This window comes from Bos javanicus, chromosome 25, assembly GCF_032452875.1.
Source record: "Bos javanicus breed banteng chromosome 25, ARS-OSU_banteng_1.0, whole genome shotgun sequence".
Taxonomy (NCBI): Eukaryota; Metazoa; Chordata; class Mammalia; order Artiodactyla; family Bovidae; genus Bos; species Bos javanicus.
In genome coordinates this window covers 26,438,842-26,454,658 of record NC_083892.1, presented here as the reverse complement: position 1 = coordinate 26,454,658, position 15,817 = coordinate 26,438,842, and the positions used below count along the sequence as shown (strand labels likewise).

The window sequence follows — 15,817 nt, the reverse complement described above, 5'->3', positions numbered from 1 at the left end:
TGGTTCCAATGAAGAAATGGAATCTCCAGCACTTCTGGAACAGGAACCTGCCTGAAGTCCCAGTACCATAATTGGCAGTTTCCTGGTTTTATTGTTCAGAAGCCCGGCTCTAATCTGTTCGGGGGCCTGAAAGTACTTTGGGAAGAAGGAAGGGAAGGGAAGTGGCTATATGCTGAGTTTCTACTCTGTGTCACCCGTGAAGTTTTTCACTTGAGTCTCAGCTGAAACCATGAGGATGGTATTACCCCATTTTACAGCTAAGGAAATGGAGGAACAGAAAAAGGTCAAGAGGCATCTGAGATCAAAAAGGGTGGACGTAGGATCTCCCCAGTGCACCATCAGAAAGGCTCTCCAGGGGCTTCCCGGGTGGCTCAATGGTATTAATAAAGAACCCACCTGCCAATGCAGGAGACACGGGTTTGATCCTGGATCTGGGAAGATCCCACACGGGGAGGAGCAACTAAGCCCGTGTACCACAACAACTGAGCCCATGTGCCCTAGAGCCCGAGCTCCGCAACAAGAGAAGCCACTGCAATAAGCCCATGCAGTGAAACTAGAGACTAGACCCCGCTCACCGCAATGAAGACCCAGCACAGCCAAAAACAAATAAATAAAATTATTATTATTATTTATAAAAACGCTGTCCAGCCCTCAGAAGGACCACAGGCCCTGGGGCAGGGCTGGGGAGGCTGGTGACTGGCAAGAATAGGAACCCTCTGCTCAAAGAGGAGAGGACTTCTGAGCTATTGTGTCTGAGTGTCCTGGAGGCAGGAGGGAGCCCCAGACTGGGGCAGGGCTCTGGTCGGGTGACGGGGCTGGTCAGACTGGCCCCACCCACCTCCCTCTGGCAGCCCCACCCCCAGCTTCCGGCCTCTCCAAACACTGGATCCAGCAGTGGACACACCAGTCGGCCAGCTCCAAGCTCTCATGGACCCTGAAGGTAAAGAAGCCTCCCAGACCTCTCTCCTCTGTGTCCCTGCACCACCCTCTGCCCCTCTTCTGCCCATCCCTGCATCCCATCTCGCCTCCGTCCTCAGCCTTCCTCCTCCAAGATGAGTCTCCGCTGGTCCCCAGCTACTCTCTTACCTACCCCTGTCTCCCTCCAGCCTCTCTGACCCCGAGCACTCTTTTCTGCCCTCCAAAGGCCTCTTCTCACTCTAGTTTCTCTCTCCACCACGGGTCCCAAGTTGAGCTCTGGGGAAGAAAGGGGCTTGAGCTCTGGGAAATTCAGGGATGGCCTGGAAGTGGCCACATCTTTGGGGGTGCTGAAGGTGCAGGGTAGTGGGAGGCTGGAGCAGCTCCGGACTTTGCCTCTCACTAACAACTCTGGAGGAGTGAGGCAAAGTCCTATCCCATGCACCGTGAGGGCGGGGGAGGGGGCCTGAGTCCTGTGAGTCCTGGGATTCGAACGCATGTGAGGAGTGATGCCCAGAGGAGGCTGGATGCAGGATGCTACAGGCTAGGCTTTGGAGTCAAAAAGCCTCCTGTTCGAATCCAAGCTCCACTAGGAATAGGCTGTGTGACCTTGAGCCAGTCACTTGAGGTCTCAGGGCCCCATTTCCTTGTATCTGCAAAATGATAATACTATTAATAGTTTCCTGCTTCCTGAGGTTGGGGATGGGGGCAGGGAGTGACAGGAACATGGAGGGCTCCCTGCAGCTTCACAGTCCTCTCCCCAGCCTTCTCCTTCCCCAGCTCTGGCCTCCCTCCCCTGGGCCCTCTGGCTTGGCCGTGGAAGCAGCTCCTGGGGGGTCAAGACCAGTTCTCAGTTTAGAAATTATCTCAGAGGACTTCCCTGATGGTACAGTGGATAGGAATCCACCTGCCAATGCAGGGAACACGGCGTCGATCCCTGATCTGGGAAGACCCCACACGCTGCGGGCTCCTAAACTCTGTGTGCCCGTAGCTATGAGCCTGCGTGCTGCAGCTACTGAAGCCCGTGGGCCTAGAGCCTGTGCTCCCGACAAGAGAAGCCGCCTCAGTGAGAAGCCTGTGCGCTGCAACCAAGAGTAGACCCCGCTCACTGCAACTATAGAAAGCTGGTGTGCAGCAACAAAGACCCAGTGCAACCAAAATTAAGCAAATAAACAAATTATTATTTTTTTTTTAAAGAAATGATCTCAGAGTGAGAGCTGGGGTTCAGGTCCCATCCCTGCAACCAGCTAGTTGTGTGACCTTGAACAAGATGCTTAGCCTCGCTGTGCCTCGATTTCCTCATTGGGTCAAGAGTAAACAGTGCCTACCCTCAGGTTGTGGTGAGGATTACATGAGATAATACACGTCAGGCGCCTGGTACTGAGATCACTCAGTGCAGTTACACTGGTGATGATGTTGGTCCTCACAATCGTCTCTCCAGCTCCGAGACCACCCAGGTTCCAGTTCCATTCTGGGGATATGTGCTTGGATTGTCAACTCAAACTCCTCTGGTGCCACCAGTTCCATTTATGTTCATGTCTCACCAGCTTCCCACTCAGACCGGAAACCTCAGGGTCACCTTTGACAGCTCCCTCTCCCTTGAACCCCAATATCCAGACAGTTGCTGTGTCCTATGGATTTACCTCCATGTCTTTCCGGTCCTGCCTCCCTCTGGGGGAGCCTTCCTCTGAGTGGCGGCCTTCACACATGTGATGACACTGATGTTTAACCAAGCCAGAAGGGTTGGTGCTGGGATCACTGACCGGAAGTTAAGCCAGGGGGTAGTAGTCAGATCAGTGGGGTGAGGCAAAGGCTGGGGACGCAGAGGAGAGGAGGGGTGAGGACAGAGTTGGGCCAAAAGCAGATGGCAGGCTGGGACTTCCCTGGTGGTCCAGGGGCCAAGACTGTGCTCCCAATGCAGGGGACCTTGGTTCGGTCCCTGGTCAGGGAACAAGATCCTGCATACTGCAACTAAAGATCCCACACCCTGCAGTGACCAAGACCCGGCACAGCCAAATTTTAAAAGAAGAAGAAGCAGATGGCAGGCTGGTGGCCCAAGTGTGAGCAGGGGGAGATTCCCAGGTCTGGGGGTGTGGAGTGCAGGAGGCAGTCCCTGTAAACAGATGCTCTCCCTTTACCCTTTATCTTGGTTCACTGCTTCCTTGCCTAGGCTGTTGCAATAGTCTTGCAACTTATATCTTTCAGGGTTTCCCAGGTGGCTCAGACAGTAAAGAATCTGCCTGCAATGTGGGAGACCTGGGTTCAATCCCTGGGTTGGGAAGATCTCTGGAGGAGGGCGTGACAACCCTCTCCAGTATTCTTGCCTGGAGAATTCCATGGACAGAGGAATCTGGCGGGTTACAGTCCACGCGGTTGCAAAGAGTCAGACACAACTGAGAGACTAAGCACATTACATCTTTCAAGAACCCTAGGCGTGAGACTTCCCAGGTGGTCCAGTGGCTAAGACTCTAGGCTCCCAATGTAGGGGGCCTAGGTTTGATCCCTGGTCAGGGAACTAGATCCCACACGCCACAACTAAATATCCCACATGCCAAAACTAAAAAGATCTCACTTGTCACAGTGAAGATCAAAGATCCCAGCAGGGGTGGGGTGGGGTGGGGTGGGGTGGAGGCGGGGCTGCAACTAAGACCTGGCACAGCATTTATTTAAATAAATAAAATTTTTTTTTAAATCTTAAAGGAAAAAAAAAAAGAATCCTAGGTACAACTTGCACACGGAAACTTAAAAGTGCATTTTTCATCATGTGACTTCAGATCAAAAGTTTGATGGATCTGCCATTGCCTGTTAAGTGAGACCCTAACTGCTTCCTGTTATTCAGGGCCTGCTCAGTCTGGCCTCTTTCTCCCACTCAGCTCTCTCTCACCCTGTGCACCTTCGGCTCCATAAGCCTCAGGCCTTCCTCTGCCCATCTAGCCCCAGCCTATTCTCAGAGCCAGCCTTCTCCTTAACAACAGGTCTCCTCTCCTTGTCTGAAGGCCTGTAGATCGTTTTACCACTTGTGTGTTAGGCAATCCCCTCTGGCTCTGGTCATTTCGCCTCTCTAGGGAGAGAAGGGGAAAAGAAAACTTCTGGAAGCCGAGGTGCTAACCAGCCTCTGTCTCCATCTGGTGTTTGCCAAATGGATCAACAAATAAATAGATGGGAGAACAAAGCTGCCAGAGTCAGACACCTGGGTTCAACGACACCAGCTGGGTGGGCATTGGCTCAGGCCCTTAACGTGAGCCGCCCATTCCCTCCTCATTGTAACCCTGTACTTTTTTCATGAAACTGACTCTCAGAGAGGTTAGGAAATTGCCTAAGGTCACCCAGCCTGTAGGTGATGGAGCCGGGATTCAAATCAGGCATTTCCGACCAAGCCCGCCCCTGCCCCCCACGCAGGCTATTCTTACCGCCCCAGGGACAGAACGCTGGATCCCTGGATTGGCTTATAGAATTCTGTGGATAGTGATATGATAAATATATAATAATTTAAAAATAATTTAGCGAATTATGTGATAAGGTGGGATAAGTGAGGGGACTCTGGGTCAGCCTGCCTAGACTTATCCTGCCTTCACACACTTCGGAGCTGTGTGAACTTTGGGCAAATTACTTTCTTATTCAGTGCCTCAGTTTCCTTATCTGTAAAAGGGGGATAATAATAGTACCTACCTTATGAGTGTTGTTGGGAGGATTAAATGTATTAATATTTAGAAAATGCTTGGGACAGGGCTAGGGAAGGACCATACGTGTTAGCTGTTATTCTTATTATACACGATGTCACTTCAGATTCTATTATAGACAAGTGGTAGCAGGCATCAGAGTTTTAAGAAAAACCTATAAATGCAAAACCTTTAAAACTGACATCTATTTAAAATTTTTTTCCAGTCAGTTGGGGAAAACCATCATCACTTGCTTTTAGCTGGAACATTTTTTCAGCCTCATATAAGTCACTGTTGTTCCAAGTACAAGCCACATGGTTACACATGGTTACACCCGGTCACATATCAAATTAAGAACAAAAACTTGTGGTATTTGTCTTACGTGCATTTGTAGAATCTGCCTTTGTGCCGGTTCATCAAAAGCATGATCAAGTACTTATTACATGAGAGGAAGAAAGATGCAGGGATGGGAGCTCTGATTCTAGCCCATTCCCTCTTGGTACCAAGCCACTGGCCAGTTAGGGCAACATAGAAAAATGAGTTAATAGGGATTCTCTGGTGGTCCAGAGGTTAAGAATCCACCTTGGAATGCATGGAATGCTGGTTTGATCCCTGGTCGGGGAAACTAAGATTCCACATCCGTTGGAGCAGCTAAGCCCGTTCGCCACAACTACTGAGCCAAGCATTCCAGAGCCTGTGCACCCATAGAGAGGTTTGTGTCCTAGAACAGAAGGTGGCAAGTGCTGCCATAATTAAGACCCAGCGCAATTAAGACCTGATGCAGCCAAATAAAAGAGTGAGGAAAGTTTAAAAAAAAAAAATCAGTCAACAATCCAGAATCCAGATGAGAACAGCAAAAGTGCCAGTGGTGGGAGGAGGGAGGAGGAATCTTCAAATATTCTGCCAGAGTCTTCAGTTTATCTGCATCTTTTTACATTATTTGTAAAGAGAGAAATGCAGGAAATTTCCCCAGATGCTTTGTGTGTGTGCATGCTCAGTTCAGTCCTGCCCGACTCTTAGCGACCCCATGGACTGGAGCCTACCATGCTCCTCCATCCCTGAGATTTCCCAGGCAAGAATACTCAAGTGGGTTGCCATTTCCTCCTCCAGGAGATCTTTCTGACTTAGGGATCGAACCCTCATCTCTTGCGTCCAGCAAGAGGCAGGTGGATTCTTTACATCTAGTGCCACCTGGGAAGCCCTACCCCCTACCCCCCATCTCCGCCCAGATGCTTCAGATTCCCTCAAAAACAGAGATGCCAGTTTTTTTGAATCCTCTCCCCCTGCAGTGGAAGCACAGAGTCTTAACACTGTACTATCAGGGGAGTCCCAGAGATGCCAATATTAAAAAAAAAATTCTTGAATAACCAATGAAGAAAGTATTGCCTTGAGAGATCAAGGTGATACCTCACATGGTCACACTATAATCTCTGAAGTCCAGGTGTCTTGAGAGACTATTTACATAGAACAACAGCGAGGATAAAAAGGGGACAGACAGGGCTTACAGCTGTTTCCTCAGTGCTGCAACTTCTGCTCAGGCAGCTGCAAAAACAGCCTACTTCTCTTGTGCAGTTCCTTTCAGCTTCAGCAGCTAATTAGGAGAGCCTTATTTTCAAAGCTCCCCACAGGAATTTCTGTTGTTCGAAATGCACAAGAGAGTTGGGGCTTAACGAAATCCAGATGTATTTATTTGTTTTTCAGGAACATTCTGCATTTACAATGGCTGATCTTGCCTAAGAGAGCCAGACAGGAAGCCCTGCTGGAGGAGGCAGTGTGGTTCTAAAGCTAAAACTACCTTCTTTGGACAGGGAAGACCAGGGTCCACGCTGGTCATTTTCTTTTCTTTTCTTCTAAATTTTTTGTTTTGTTTTGCTGGAAGGCATGGCCTACGGGATCTTAGTTCCCCAACCAGGGACTGAAACCAGGCCCTTTGCAGTGAAAGCACAGAGTCCTAACCAGTGGGCCACCAGGGAAGTCCCATTTTCTAGCTCTGTTCTTTAGGTAATTTCCCTTTGCATTTCTGAACCTAGATTCTCTGTCTTAGTGACCTCTATCATGAAGAAGGGCAGTAAGTAGAATTTGACTTTGTGTATATATGTATATATGTAGGCTTCCCAGGTAGCTCAGCTGGTTAAAGAATCTGCCTGCAATGCAGGAGACCTCAGTTTGATTCCTGGGTCAGGAAGTTCCCCTGGAGAAACGATAGGCTACCCACTCCAGTATTCTTGGGCTTCCCTGGAAGCTCAGTCTATAAAGAATCCACCTGCAATGCGGGAGACCTGGGTTCGATCCCTGGGTTGGGAAGATCCCCCGGAGAAGGGCATAGCAACCCACTCCAGTATTCTTGCCTGGAGAATCCCCACGGACAGAAGAACCTGGCAGGCTACAGTTCATGTGGTTGCAAAGATAGTGACTAAGCACAGCACACCACACACATATATTGCAAGTGCCAGGCATGTGGTACTCACCAAGGTATAATAGTCACACAGGTTCTCGTCCTATGGTTCAGAAGCTCTCAATTCTGAGTTAGAATTAAGCTACCACATTCCAGACCAGTTACATTAGAATCTCTGGGGGTGGGGCCAAAACATTATATACATTTGGCACAGCTCTCTGGATAATTCCATTGTGTAGCCAAGGTTGAGAATCACTGCTCTATTCATCCTCCCAAAAAATTTCCTTGACCTTATCCTAAGCGAAGGTCCTCTCTCTCCTTTCCATTGTTATCTATTTGTTTTACTTTTTCATTATAGAGAAATTTCAAATGTACACAAGGTAGATAGAAAAGTATGATGAATTCTCACATACCCATCATCCAGCTTCAACAACCACCAACTTTTGGCCAATCTAGTCCCATCCATACTCCCCCACCCTTTTGGTGATGCCGCTCCACATGTAGGCTCTTAGTTCCTTGACCAGGGATTGAACCTGTTCCCCTTGCAGGGAAAGGATGGAGTCTTAACCACTGGACTGCCAGGGAAGTCCCCATACCCTTTAATTTCTAACTTCCAAGACTATCTTAAAGGAAACCCAGCTCTCAAATATTTCCATACATAAATATCTCAGTACTTTGTTATTTTTAAATTGTTTTTTAAATATACATTTTTGGATCACAACCATAACCCGATTCAAAAAAATATTTCCTTAATGTTACCAAATACCCAGTCAGTGTTCAGATTTTCAACTGTTTTGTAAATGTTCTAATTTGATTTCAATTTGTTTGTTTGAAGTAGGATCCAAATAAGATCCATTGTGACTGGTTAGTATGTGGTTTGGAGAAGGCAATGGCACCTCACTCCAGTACTCTTGCCTGGAAAATCCCATGGATGGAGGAGCATGGTAGGCTCCAGTCCATTGGGTTGCTAAGAGTCGGGCACGACTGAGCGACTTCACTTTCACTTTTCACTTTCATGCATTGGAGAAGGAAATGGCAACCCACTCCAGTATTCTTGCCTGGAGAATCCCAGGGACAGAGGAGCCTAGTGGGCTGCCCTCTATGGGGTCGCACAGAGTTGGACACGACTGAGGCAACTTAGCAGCAGCAGTAGCAGTGTGTGGTTTAGATTCTTTTAATCTTTGGTTTTCCTTGCAATGTATGGGTGGTGCTAGTGGTAAAGAACACTCTGGCCAATGCAGGAGACTGTTAAGAGACTCAGGTTGGATCCTGGGGTTGGGAAAATCCTCTGGGGGAGGGTATGGTAACCCACTCCAGTATTCTTGCCTAGAGAATCCCATGGACACAGGAGCCTGGTGAGCTATAGTCCCATAGGGCTCCAAAGAGACAGACACAACTGAATTGGGCTATCTTTCCTATGGTCTGAATTTGGCTGGCTGTATCCCAGTGGTATGGTTTAAAACATTGTTCTGTCTTCTGGTTTTCTTGTGAATTGGTGGTTGCATTAGAAGTGTGATCTGACTCTGGTTCAGCTATTTTGGCAAGAATATTCCACAGGTTGAGGGGTGTTCTTTCTGGAGTGCCCAGTATCTGGTTGACTTTCCTCTTGATGTTGGCTTTTGATCCAATCCCTGGATCCACTGGGTTACTAGGGTTGCAAAATGATTCCTGCCTTTTGGCAGAGTATTGGTTCTTGTTTTTATTTAAGTAGACAACAATTCAAAGCTTTTTGGTAAGTTTACCAAGTGACGCCACCATCACCAGACCATTTCCATCACCCCAGTAAGATCCCATGTTGTTTAATTTTCGGCCCCAGACAATCACTCATCTGATGTCTTGTCTCTCTCCATTCACCTTTGCTGGGTGTTTTATATAAACCAAGGTATACAACAGGTGGGTTTGTGTGAGCACAGGTTCTTAACCTTTCTGTGCATCTGAATCCCACAGGGAGCATTTCCAAAACTTGGGTTCATGGGAACCGCCCTGGAAAGATTTTGATTCGATTGATCTGGGATGGACCTGAGCAGCAGAGTCCAGAAAGCTCCCAGGGGATTCCGACGTGCAGCCCAGGGGGAGGGCCCTCCTTTCCCAACTTCCGTACCCCACCCCTCACTTCCCATGACCACGTGGCTTCTGCCTCAGAAACAATCTTCCATTTGCCCCAACCCCGCCCCGGCTCTTCCATTGGTTTCTGCCCAGTTCAGGGCTTCCCCACTTTCTGTCTGGCCAGTTGCCCCAGCCTCCTTTTGCCTCCCAACCCGTCTCCAGTTAATGGCTGAAGTGACCTTTCTAGAACTCAGTCATAATCATACCATTCCCTCCTTTAAAATTCTATGATGGCTCCCAGGATTTGTCCAAAGTTCTCCGCTAATTGGTTTAGCCCCTTTTTCACTCTGGCCTCAAGCTCAAGACATTTCTCCCATGAATCCTCCACAGCCCTCCCTCACCTCCTTTATCTTCTTGCTTCTGAACCTTGAGCACTTGCTCTTTTAGTGCGAAGTGTCTTGCCCTCCCTCCTCCCCACCTCCTCACTGCTGCCTGGCAAACATGACTCATCCTTTAAGTGATGAGCTTAAATGACCTTCATGTCATGTCATGAGCTTCATGACCACTGAAGCTCCCCGCTTCCTCAGGGACATTTAGTCATTTCTTCCTTTTCGCTCTTGATAAATGCTTCATTCATCCCATCAGCTAACACACCTACTGTGTGCCAGTGTCCCTGCTGTTGTTCAGTCACTCAGTCATGTCTGACTCTGCAACCCCATGGACTACAGCATGCCAGGCTTCCTTGTCCTTCAGCATCTCCCGGAGCTTGCTCAATTTCATGTCCACTGAGTCTGTGATGCCATCCAACAGTCTCATCCTCTGTCGCCCTCTTCTCCCACCTTCAATCTTTCCCAGCATCAGAGTCTTTTCCAGTGAATCAGCTCTTCACATCCTGTGGCCAAAGTATTGAAGCTTCAGCATCAGTGCTTCCAGTGAATATGCAGGGTGGAATTTCCTTTGTGTTCTTGAGGGTGTTAGAAATACAAACTACCTGAATTTTCATAACAAGTCTATGGGGTTATCAGTGTTATTCCCATTACAGTTGGGACACAGAAGGTCCCCTGAAAGGTAGAGCCACCTGCCCAGGATTACTTAGTTAAATGTAATAGAAGCAGTATTGGAACCCATACTGACTGGTCCTGGAGTCTGGGCTCTGATTCCTTCCACTGTGCCACCTCTCTGCTCAGATAAGTATCATTAAACACTTAGTTTCAAACTAAACAATATAAGGGGACTTCCCTGGCGGTCCAGTGGTTAAGACTAGGCGCTGCCAATGGGGTGTAAGTTTGATTCCCAGTGGGGGAATTAAGGTCCCACATGCCTTTCGCATGACCAAAAGATAAAAATAATGTGAAACTGGACTTACCTGGCGGTCCAGTGGTTAAGAATCTGCCTGCCAATGCAGGAGACATGACGAGTTTGATCTCTGGTCTGGGAAGATTCCACATTCCTTGGGGGCAATTAAGTCCTCGGGCCAACAACTATTGAAGCCCACTGCCCTGGAGCTCATACTCCACACCAGGGAAGCCACTGCAATGAGAAGCCTCTGAGGCACAACTAGAGAAAAGCCTTTGCAGCAACAAAAACCCAGTGCAGCCAAAAATAAATAAATAATTTTTAAAAATAATATGAAATTGTCAATATACAAGCCGCACACTTGTTTGGGTCAGCGTGCCAGGCACTTGGGCTATAGCAGAAAATTCAGTGGACCTTTTGGCCCCAGGGAGAAAACACCTGCAGAAGATGACATTGATGGATGAACAAGGAGCTGGGTGAGCACGTGACCCGGCTTAGGCAGTCTATGAGAGCCCCCGGCCAAGGAAGTGATGTCTAAGGGAAGATCTGAAGAGGACTGAGAAGTGAAGGGGGTGTCTGGGGCGAGGGTGAAGAAAGGGACTTCAGGAGGCAGTAACAACCTCAGAATAGCATAGGCGAAGGCCTGAAAGCTAAGAGAAAGAGCTGCCCATTCTGCTACCCAGCAGTTAGTACCTGGCACGGAGCAAGTACTCAGCAAGGATTTGTCCAAAGAATAAATGAAAAATGGAAAGAAGTCAAGAGAGCTTGCACGAATACAATGAAAGTGAGGCTTTAAGCAGGAGAGCGATCCACTTAAATTTCCATTTTTACGGTTTGATTTTTAAAGTCAGGTTTAACAAGGTATAACCAGAGTAAAATTCACCCTTTCCTGTGTCAACTTCTGTAAGTCATGACAAATGCATCAGTACTGTAGCCACCATCACAGACAAAATCTAGGCTAGTTCAATCACATCCCCAAACTGGGTGCTGCTCCCTTTGTGAGCAGCCCCTCCCCCACCGTCAGGCAACCCCTGTTCTGTTCTCTGTTGCGTCATTTTGCTTTTTCAAGAACATGGTTACATAGATGGACTCAAATAACATGTCACTTTTTTTTTTTTTTTTTGGCTGTGCTGGGTTTTTGTCACAGCATTCAGGGTCCCCTGCATTGGAAGGCAAATTCTTAACCACTGGGCCACCAGGGAAGTCCCAGCGTGTCGTTTTTTGAATCTGGCTTCTTTACTTAGAATACTGCATTTGAGACGTGTGTGGTGGGTGTATCAGTAGTTCATCTCTTTTTTCATTGCCAAGTCGAATTCCATTGTATATATGCATCACAGTTTGTTTATCTGATACTCACCAGTCCAAAAATTAAAATTCACTTTATAAAGTAAACATCACGGCACCTGGGTCTGAATGGAGTGTGGGCCTTTGCATCCACCTCTGCTCTTTGTTCACTGGCCTTTTGCCTGGCTGGATCGTGAATGGTGGAGGCAGGACTATGTCTTTTTCATTGACTTTGTTCCCAGCACCTGGCCAGGCCACAGCTGGTTCTGAGGAGGGAATGGGAAGCCACTTGGTTCGTTGCAGAGAAGAACGTGGGGAAGGAGGGTCAGGCGCAAGCACGATCTGTGGCTGGGGTGGGGAGGGGCAGGTGCTTAGTTTTGGGAAAGAAATGCTGAAAAAGAAGGGCCTTGGGCTTCCCAGATGGCTGGATGGTAAAGAATCCACCTGCCAAGGCAGGAGATGGCAACCCACTCCAGTATTCTTGCCTGGAAAATTCCATGGACAGAGGAATCTGGCAGGCTACAGTCCTTGGGGTCACAAAGAGTCAGACACAACTGAGCGACTGAGCAGGCATGCACCTTCTGAGAGTAGAGCAAGCCAGACCGTCTGGCCTTAAACTTCAACTTGGAGCAGGACTTCCTGGTGGTCCAGTGGTTAAGATTCCATGCTCCCAGTGCAGGCGTATGGGTTCAATTCCTGTGGGGGTGGGGGTGGGGGCAGACTAAGATCCCTACAATGTGGCGTGGCCAAAAAACAAAATCTTCAACTTGGAGTGAAAGTAGGGGAAACAAAACTAAACTACCCCCTTTAGAGGCTATCGAATTGTCACCTCTGCCCGCTTCAAGCGAAGTCCATCTACGACGCCCTCCACGAGGCTGTAGTTCTTCTCTTGACCAACAGATGGCAGTGTTGCACCGTTCTGTGGTCACCCCACTCATTTCAACAGACACGGGGCCCAGCTTTAAGGACCTCAGAGAGCACTTTGTCCTTAACGCTTAAAGGGCTCGCCCACACTCCTGAAGCTCTGTCTCGAAAAGCAAAGGCTCAAACACAATCTCCCCATGTTCTTTCCTCCTTACACAATTCCATCTCTAGAGACAAGGCACATTTTGGAAGGCAAAGGTGAAGCGCAGATGCCCGTGACCCTGAGGCCCGGCTGGCCTCACCCTGCTGTCAGTTTGCTTTGTGACCTCAGTTGGCTTGCCTTTCCTTTCTGTCCTCAGTCCCCACGTCTCTAAAAAGCTGAACTTCCAGCTTTAAAATCCTTGGTGCTATGGAGAAGACAGGGGTCGGAAAGACATACAGCTCATGTTCTCCTGGGAGCTTCAGCTAATAAATAACCCATCCTTCTATGCAAGGCAGATGGAAAAGCCGCAGAATGACATTTTAGGTGGCTGCATGTCTCTTATAGTTGACAATAGCTGTTGATCCAGCACTGGGTTTACCAGATACAATACAGGGCACTCAGTTGAATCTCAGATAACTGACAGATAATTTTTAAGAGTAAGCATGTTCTAAATATTGCCTAGAATATATTTATACTAAAAAAAACTTTGATGTTTGTCAGAAATTTAAATTTAACTAGGGGACTTCCTGGTGGTTCAGTGGTTAAGAATCCGCCTGCCAATGCAGGGGACACAGGTTCGATCCCTGGTCCTGGAAGATCTCACATGAGCCCTAGCACCCTGGAGTCCATGATCTGCAACAAAAGAAACCACCACAGTGGTGCCTGCACACTGTAACTCGAGAGTAGCTCCTTGTTGCATAGAGAAAGATTGCACACGGCAATGAAGACCCCGTGCAGCCAAAAATAAATACATATATAAATTTAACTAGGTGTCATTCAGTCAATCTGGCAACCTTGTTCAGCTTACAAGGCCTACCCAATGCCTCAGCCCCTCTCCCAGGACCCCCAGATCTTCACCCTGACTGGCTAGTGCCCAATCCAGCCAGCTGTTAAATATTTTGACCATCACCCGACTATCAGAAAGGCAGCCAACATGTAATGCCGTTCTCTCTCTTTCCCTCCCAGGCCTGGCGCATCTGCTGCCTCCTGCCACTCTGGCCGCCCTGGCAGACAGCTGGCTCCGAGAGGACTGCCCAGGCCTCAACTACGTGGCCTTGGTCTCGGGGACAGCCCCCTCGCAGGCGGTGCTGTGGGCCAAGTCCCCAGGGGTGCTGGCAGGGAGGCCCTTCTTTGATGCCATCTTTGCCCAAGTCAACTGCCAGGTCTCCTGGTTTCTCCCTGAGGGATCAAAGCTGGTGCCTGTGGCCAAGGTGGCCGAGGTCCGGGGCCCTGCCCACTGCCTGCTGCTGGGGGAGCGGGTGGCCCTTAACACGCTGGCCCGCTGTAGCGGAGTTGCCAGCATGGCTGCCGCTGCGGTAGAGACCACCAGGGGGACCGGCTGGGCCGGACATGTGGCAGGCACGAGGAAGACTACACCAGGCTTCCGGCTGGTGGAGAAATACGGGCTCCTAGTGGGCGGGGCTGCCGCCCACCGCTACGACCTTGGCGGGCTGCTGATGGTGAAGGACAACCATGTCATGGCAGCCGGTGGTGTGAAAAAGGTGTCTATCTGTCCAGCTGAGCCCCTACCCTGGCCCTGCTCCAACCCCAGCCCCTCTCCCAGTCCTTCCCCGCTACCAGGGACCCCCAGCCACTCCTTGGTGAAACAGTGATGGCCTGGGGGGCGGGGATGTGAGACTCCTTGACCCCTCAGAGGTTCCATCTGTGAAGGGAGGGGTTGGACTTGCTTCTTCTCCAGCCTTCTTCAGCTGGTTGGTATGATCCTCAAGGGCAAAGGACGGACTATTGGGAAGCCAGTGTTGATGACTCTACGACCTTGGGCAGTTCACTCGAATTCCCTGGACCCATTTCCTTTATGTGAAACTGTGCTTGAAGACCTCATTGAGTCTTAATATTCTGAGTCGATTGAACTCAGGTCCAAATGCCAAAGTGTGCTGAATCTGGCCTTTTTTGCCTCACAAAAATGGTAATTTCATGTGGTTTCACCTAATGTGCGTGTGCTAATGTGCAAGAAGCCATTTCCATGCCCCGTTTCCTCATGAACCCCAAGTGTTAGCCACTCAGTCATGTTCGACTCTTTGCCACCCCATGGACTGTAGCCCACCAGGCTTCCCTGTCCGTGGGATTCTCAAGGCAAGAATACGGGAGTGGGTTGCCATGAACCCCAAGCTCATTATCTATCTGGAGCCTTTCGCGTGGCAGTCCCAGCTCACTTGCCCTGGGGAGCCAGGTGCCACCCAGTCTCACTGTCACCCCTCCGGCCTGCCAGGCGGTGCGGGCGGCGCGGCGGGCGGCCGACTTCGCCCTGAAGGTGGAGGTGGAGTGCAGCAGCCTGCAGGAGGCTGTGGAGGCGGCCGAGGCAGGAGCGGACCTCGTCTTGCTGGACAACTTCAGGCCTGAGGTGAGGCCGGGGCGGCTTTCTGGGGAGGGGCCGGGTTGGGGGCTCTCACCTCTCCCCCGTTCGTGTCCCGCAGGAGCTGCACCCCACGGCCGCCGCGCTGAAGGCCCAGTTCCCCAGTGTGAGTGTGGAGGCCAGCGGGGGCGTCAGGCTGGACAACCTCCCGCAGTTCTGTGGGCCCCACATCGATGTCATCTCTTTGGGGATGCTGACGCAGGCGGCCCCGGCCCTCGATTTCTCCCTCAAGCTGTTTGCTGAAGGGGCCATTCCAGTGCCCCACGCCCGCCGGTCCTAAAGCCGAGGAGGCTACCCAGGCAGTGGGATAAGGTGGTTTCATGGGACCCTTGAGGTTTCTTTAAGTCCAGCGGCCAACAGGACACTTTGGCGTTAGACTGTGCTGAGGCTGGCTCTGCCACGCACTGCCTGGGGGACCGCGAAGGACTGACTTCTCTGCTCACTTCAGTTTCCTAATCTGTAAAATGGGTCTAATCAACCTCACAGACTTCTTGGGGGTGATAATTAGCACAGGGTAAATGCCCAGTAAATGTTAGAAATTGCCATCATTCATCTGTTCTAAGATGCACTTTTTTTTCCTCCACACACGGGAGTTGCCTTTAACTAACAGCGTCTAATGGGCCCTGTCAGACAGACATGGGTTGTCACACAGCCCTTGTGGTCTATGCATGTGGCTTGTAGGTACAACATGATTACGATCTATGTGGAAATTAGTCCAAAACAACTCTTCCAACAAGCATAAAATGGAAATTGTAAGCACTAAGAAAGGACTGGTTTGACAG

The 15,817-nt window shown here is 49.6% G+C and overlaps 1 protein-coding gene across 1 annotated transcript; it reads left to right on the top strand.

The window, feature by feature from the left end:
* Positions 1-832: 832 nt before the first annotated feature.
* Positions 833-15,583, top strand: QPRT (quinolinate phosphoribosyltransferase). Its single transcript, XM_061401654.1, has 4 exons — positions 833-940; positions 13,628-14,163; positions 14,892-15,023; positions 15,097-15,583. The coding sequence occupies exons 1-4, from the start codon at positions 928-930 to the stop codon at positions 15,313-15,315; spliced, it is 900 nt and encodes a 299-aa protein (XP_061257638.1). The 5' UTR covers positions 833-927; the 3' UTR covers positions 15,316-15,583.
* Positions 15,584-15,817: the final 234 nt, after the last annotated feature.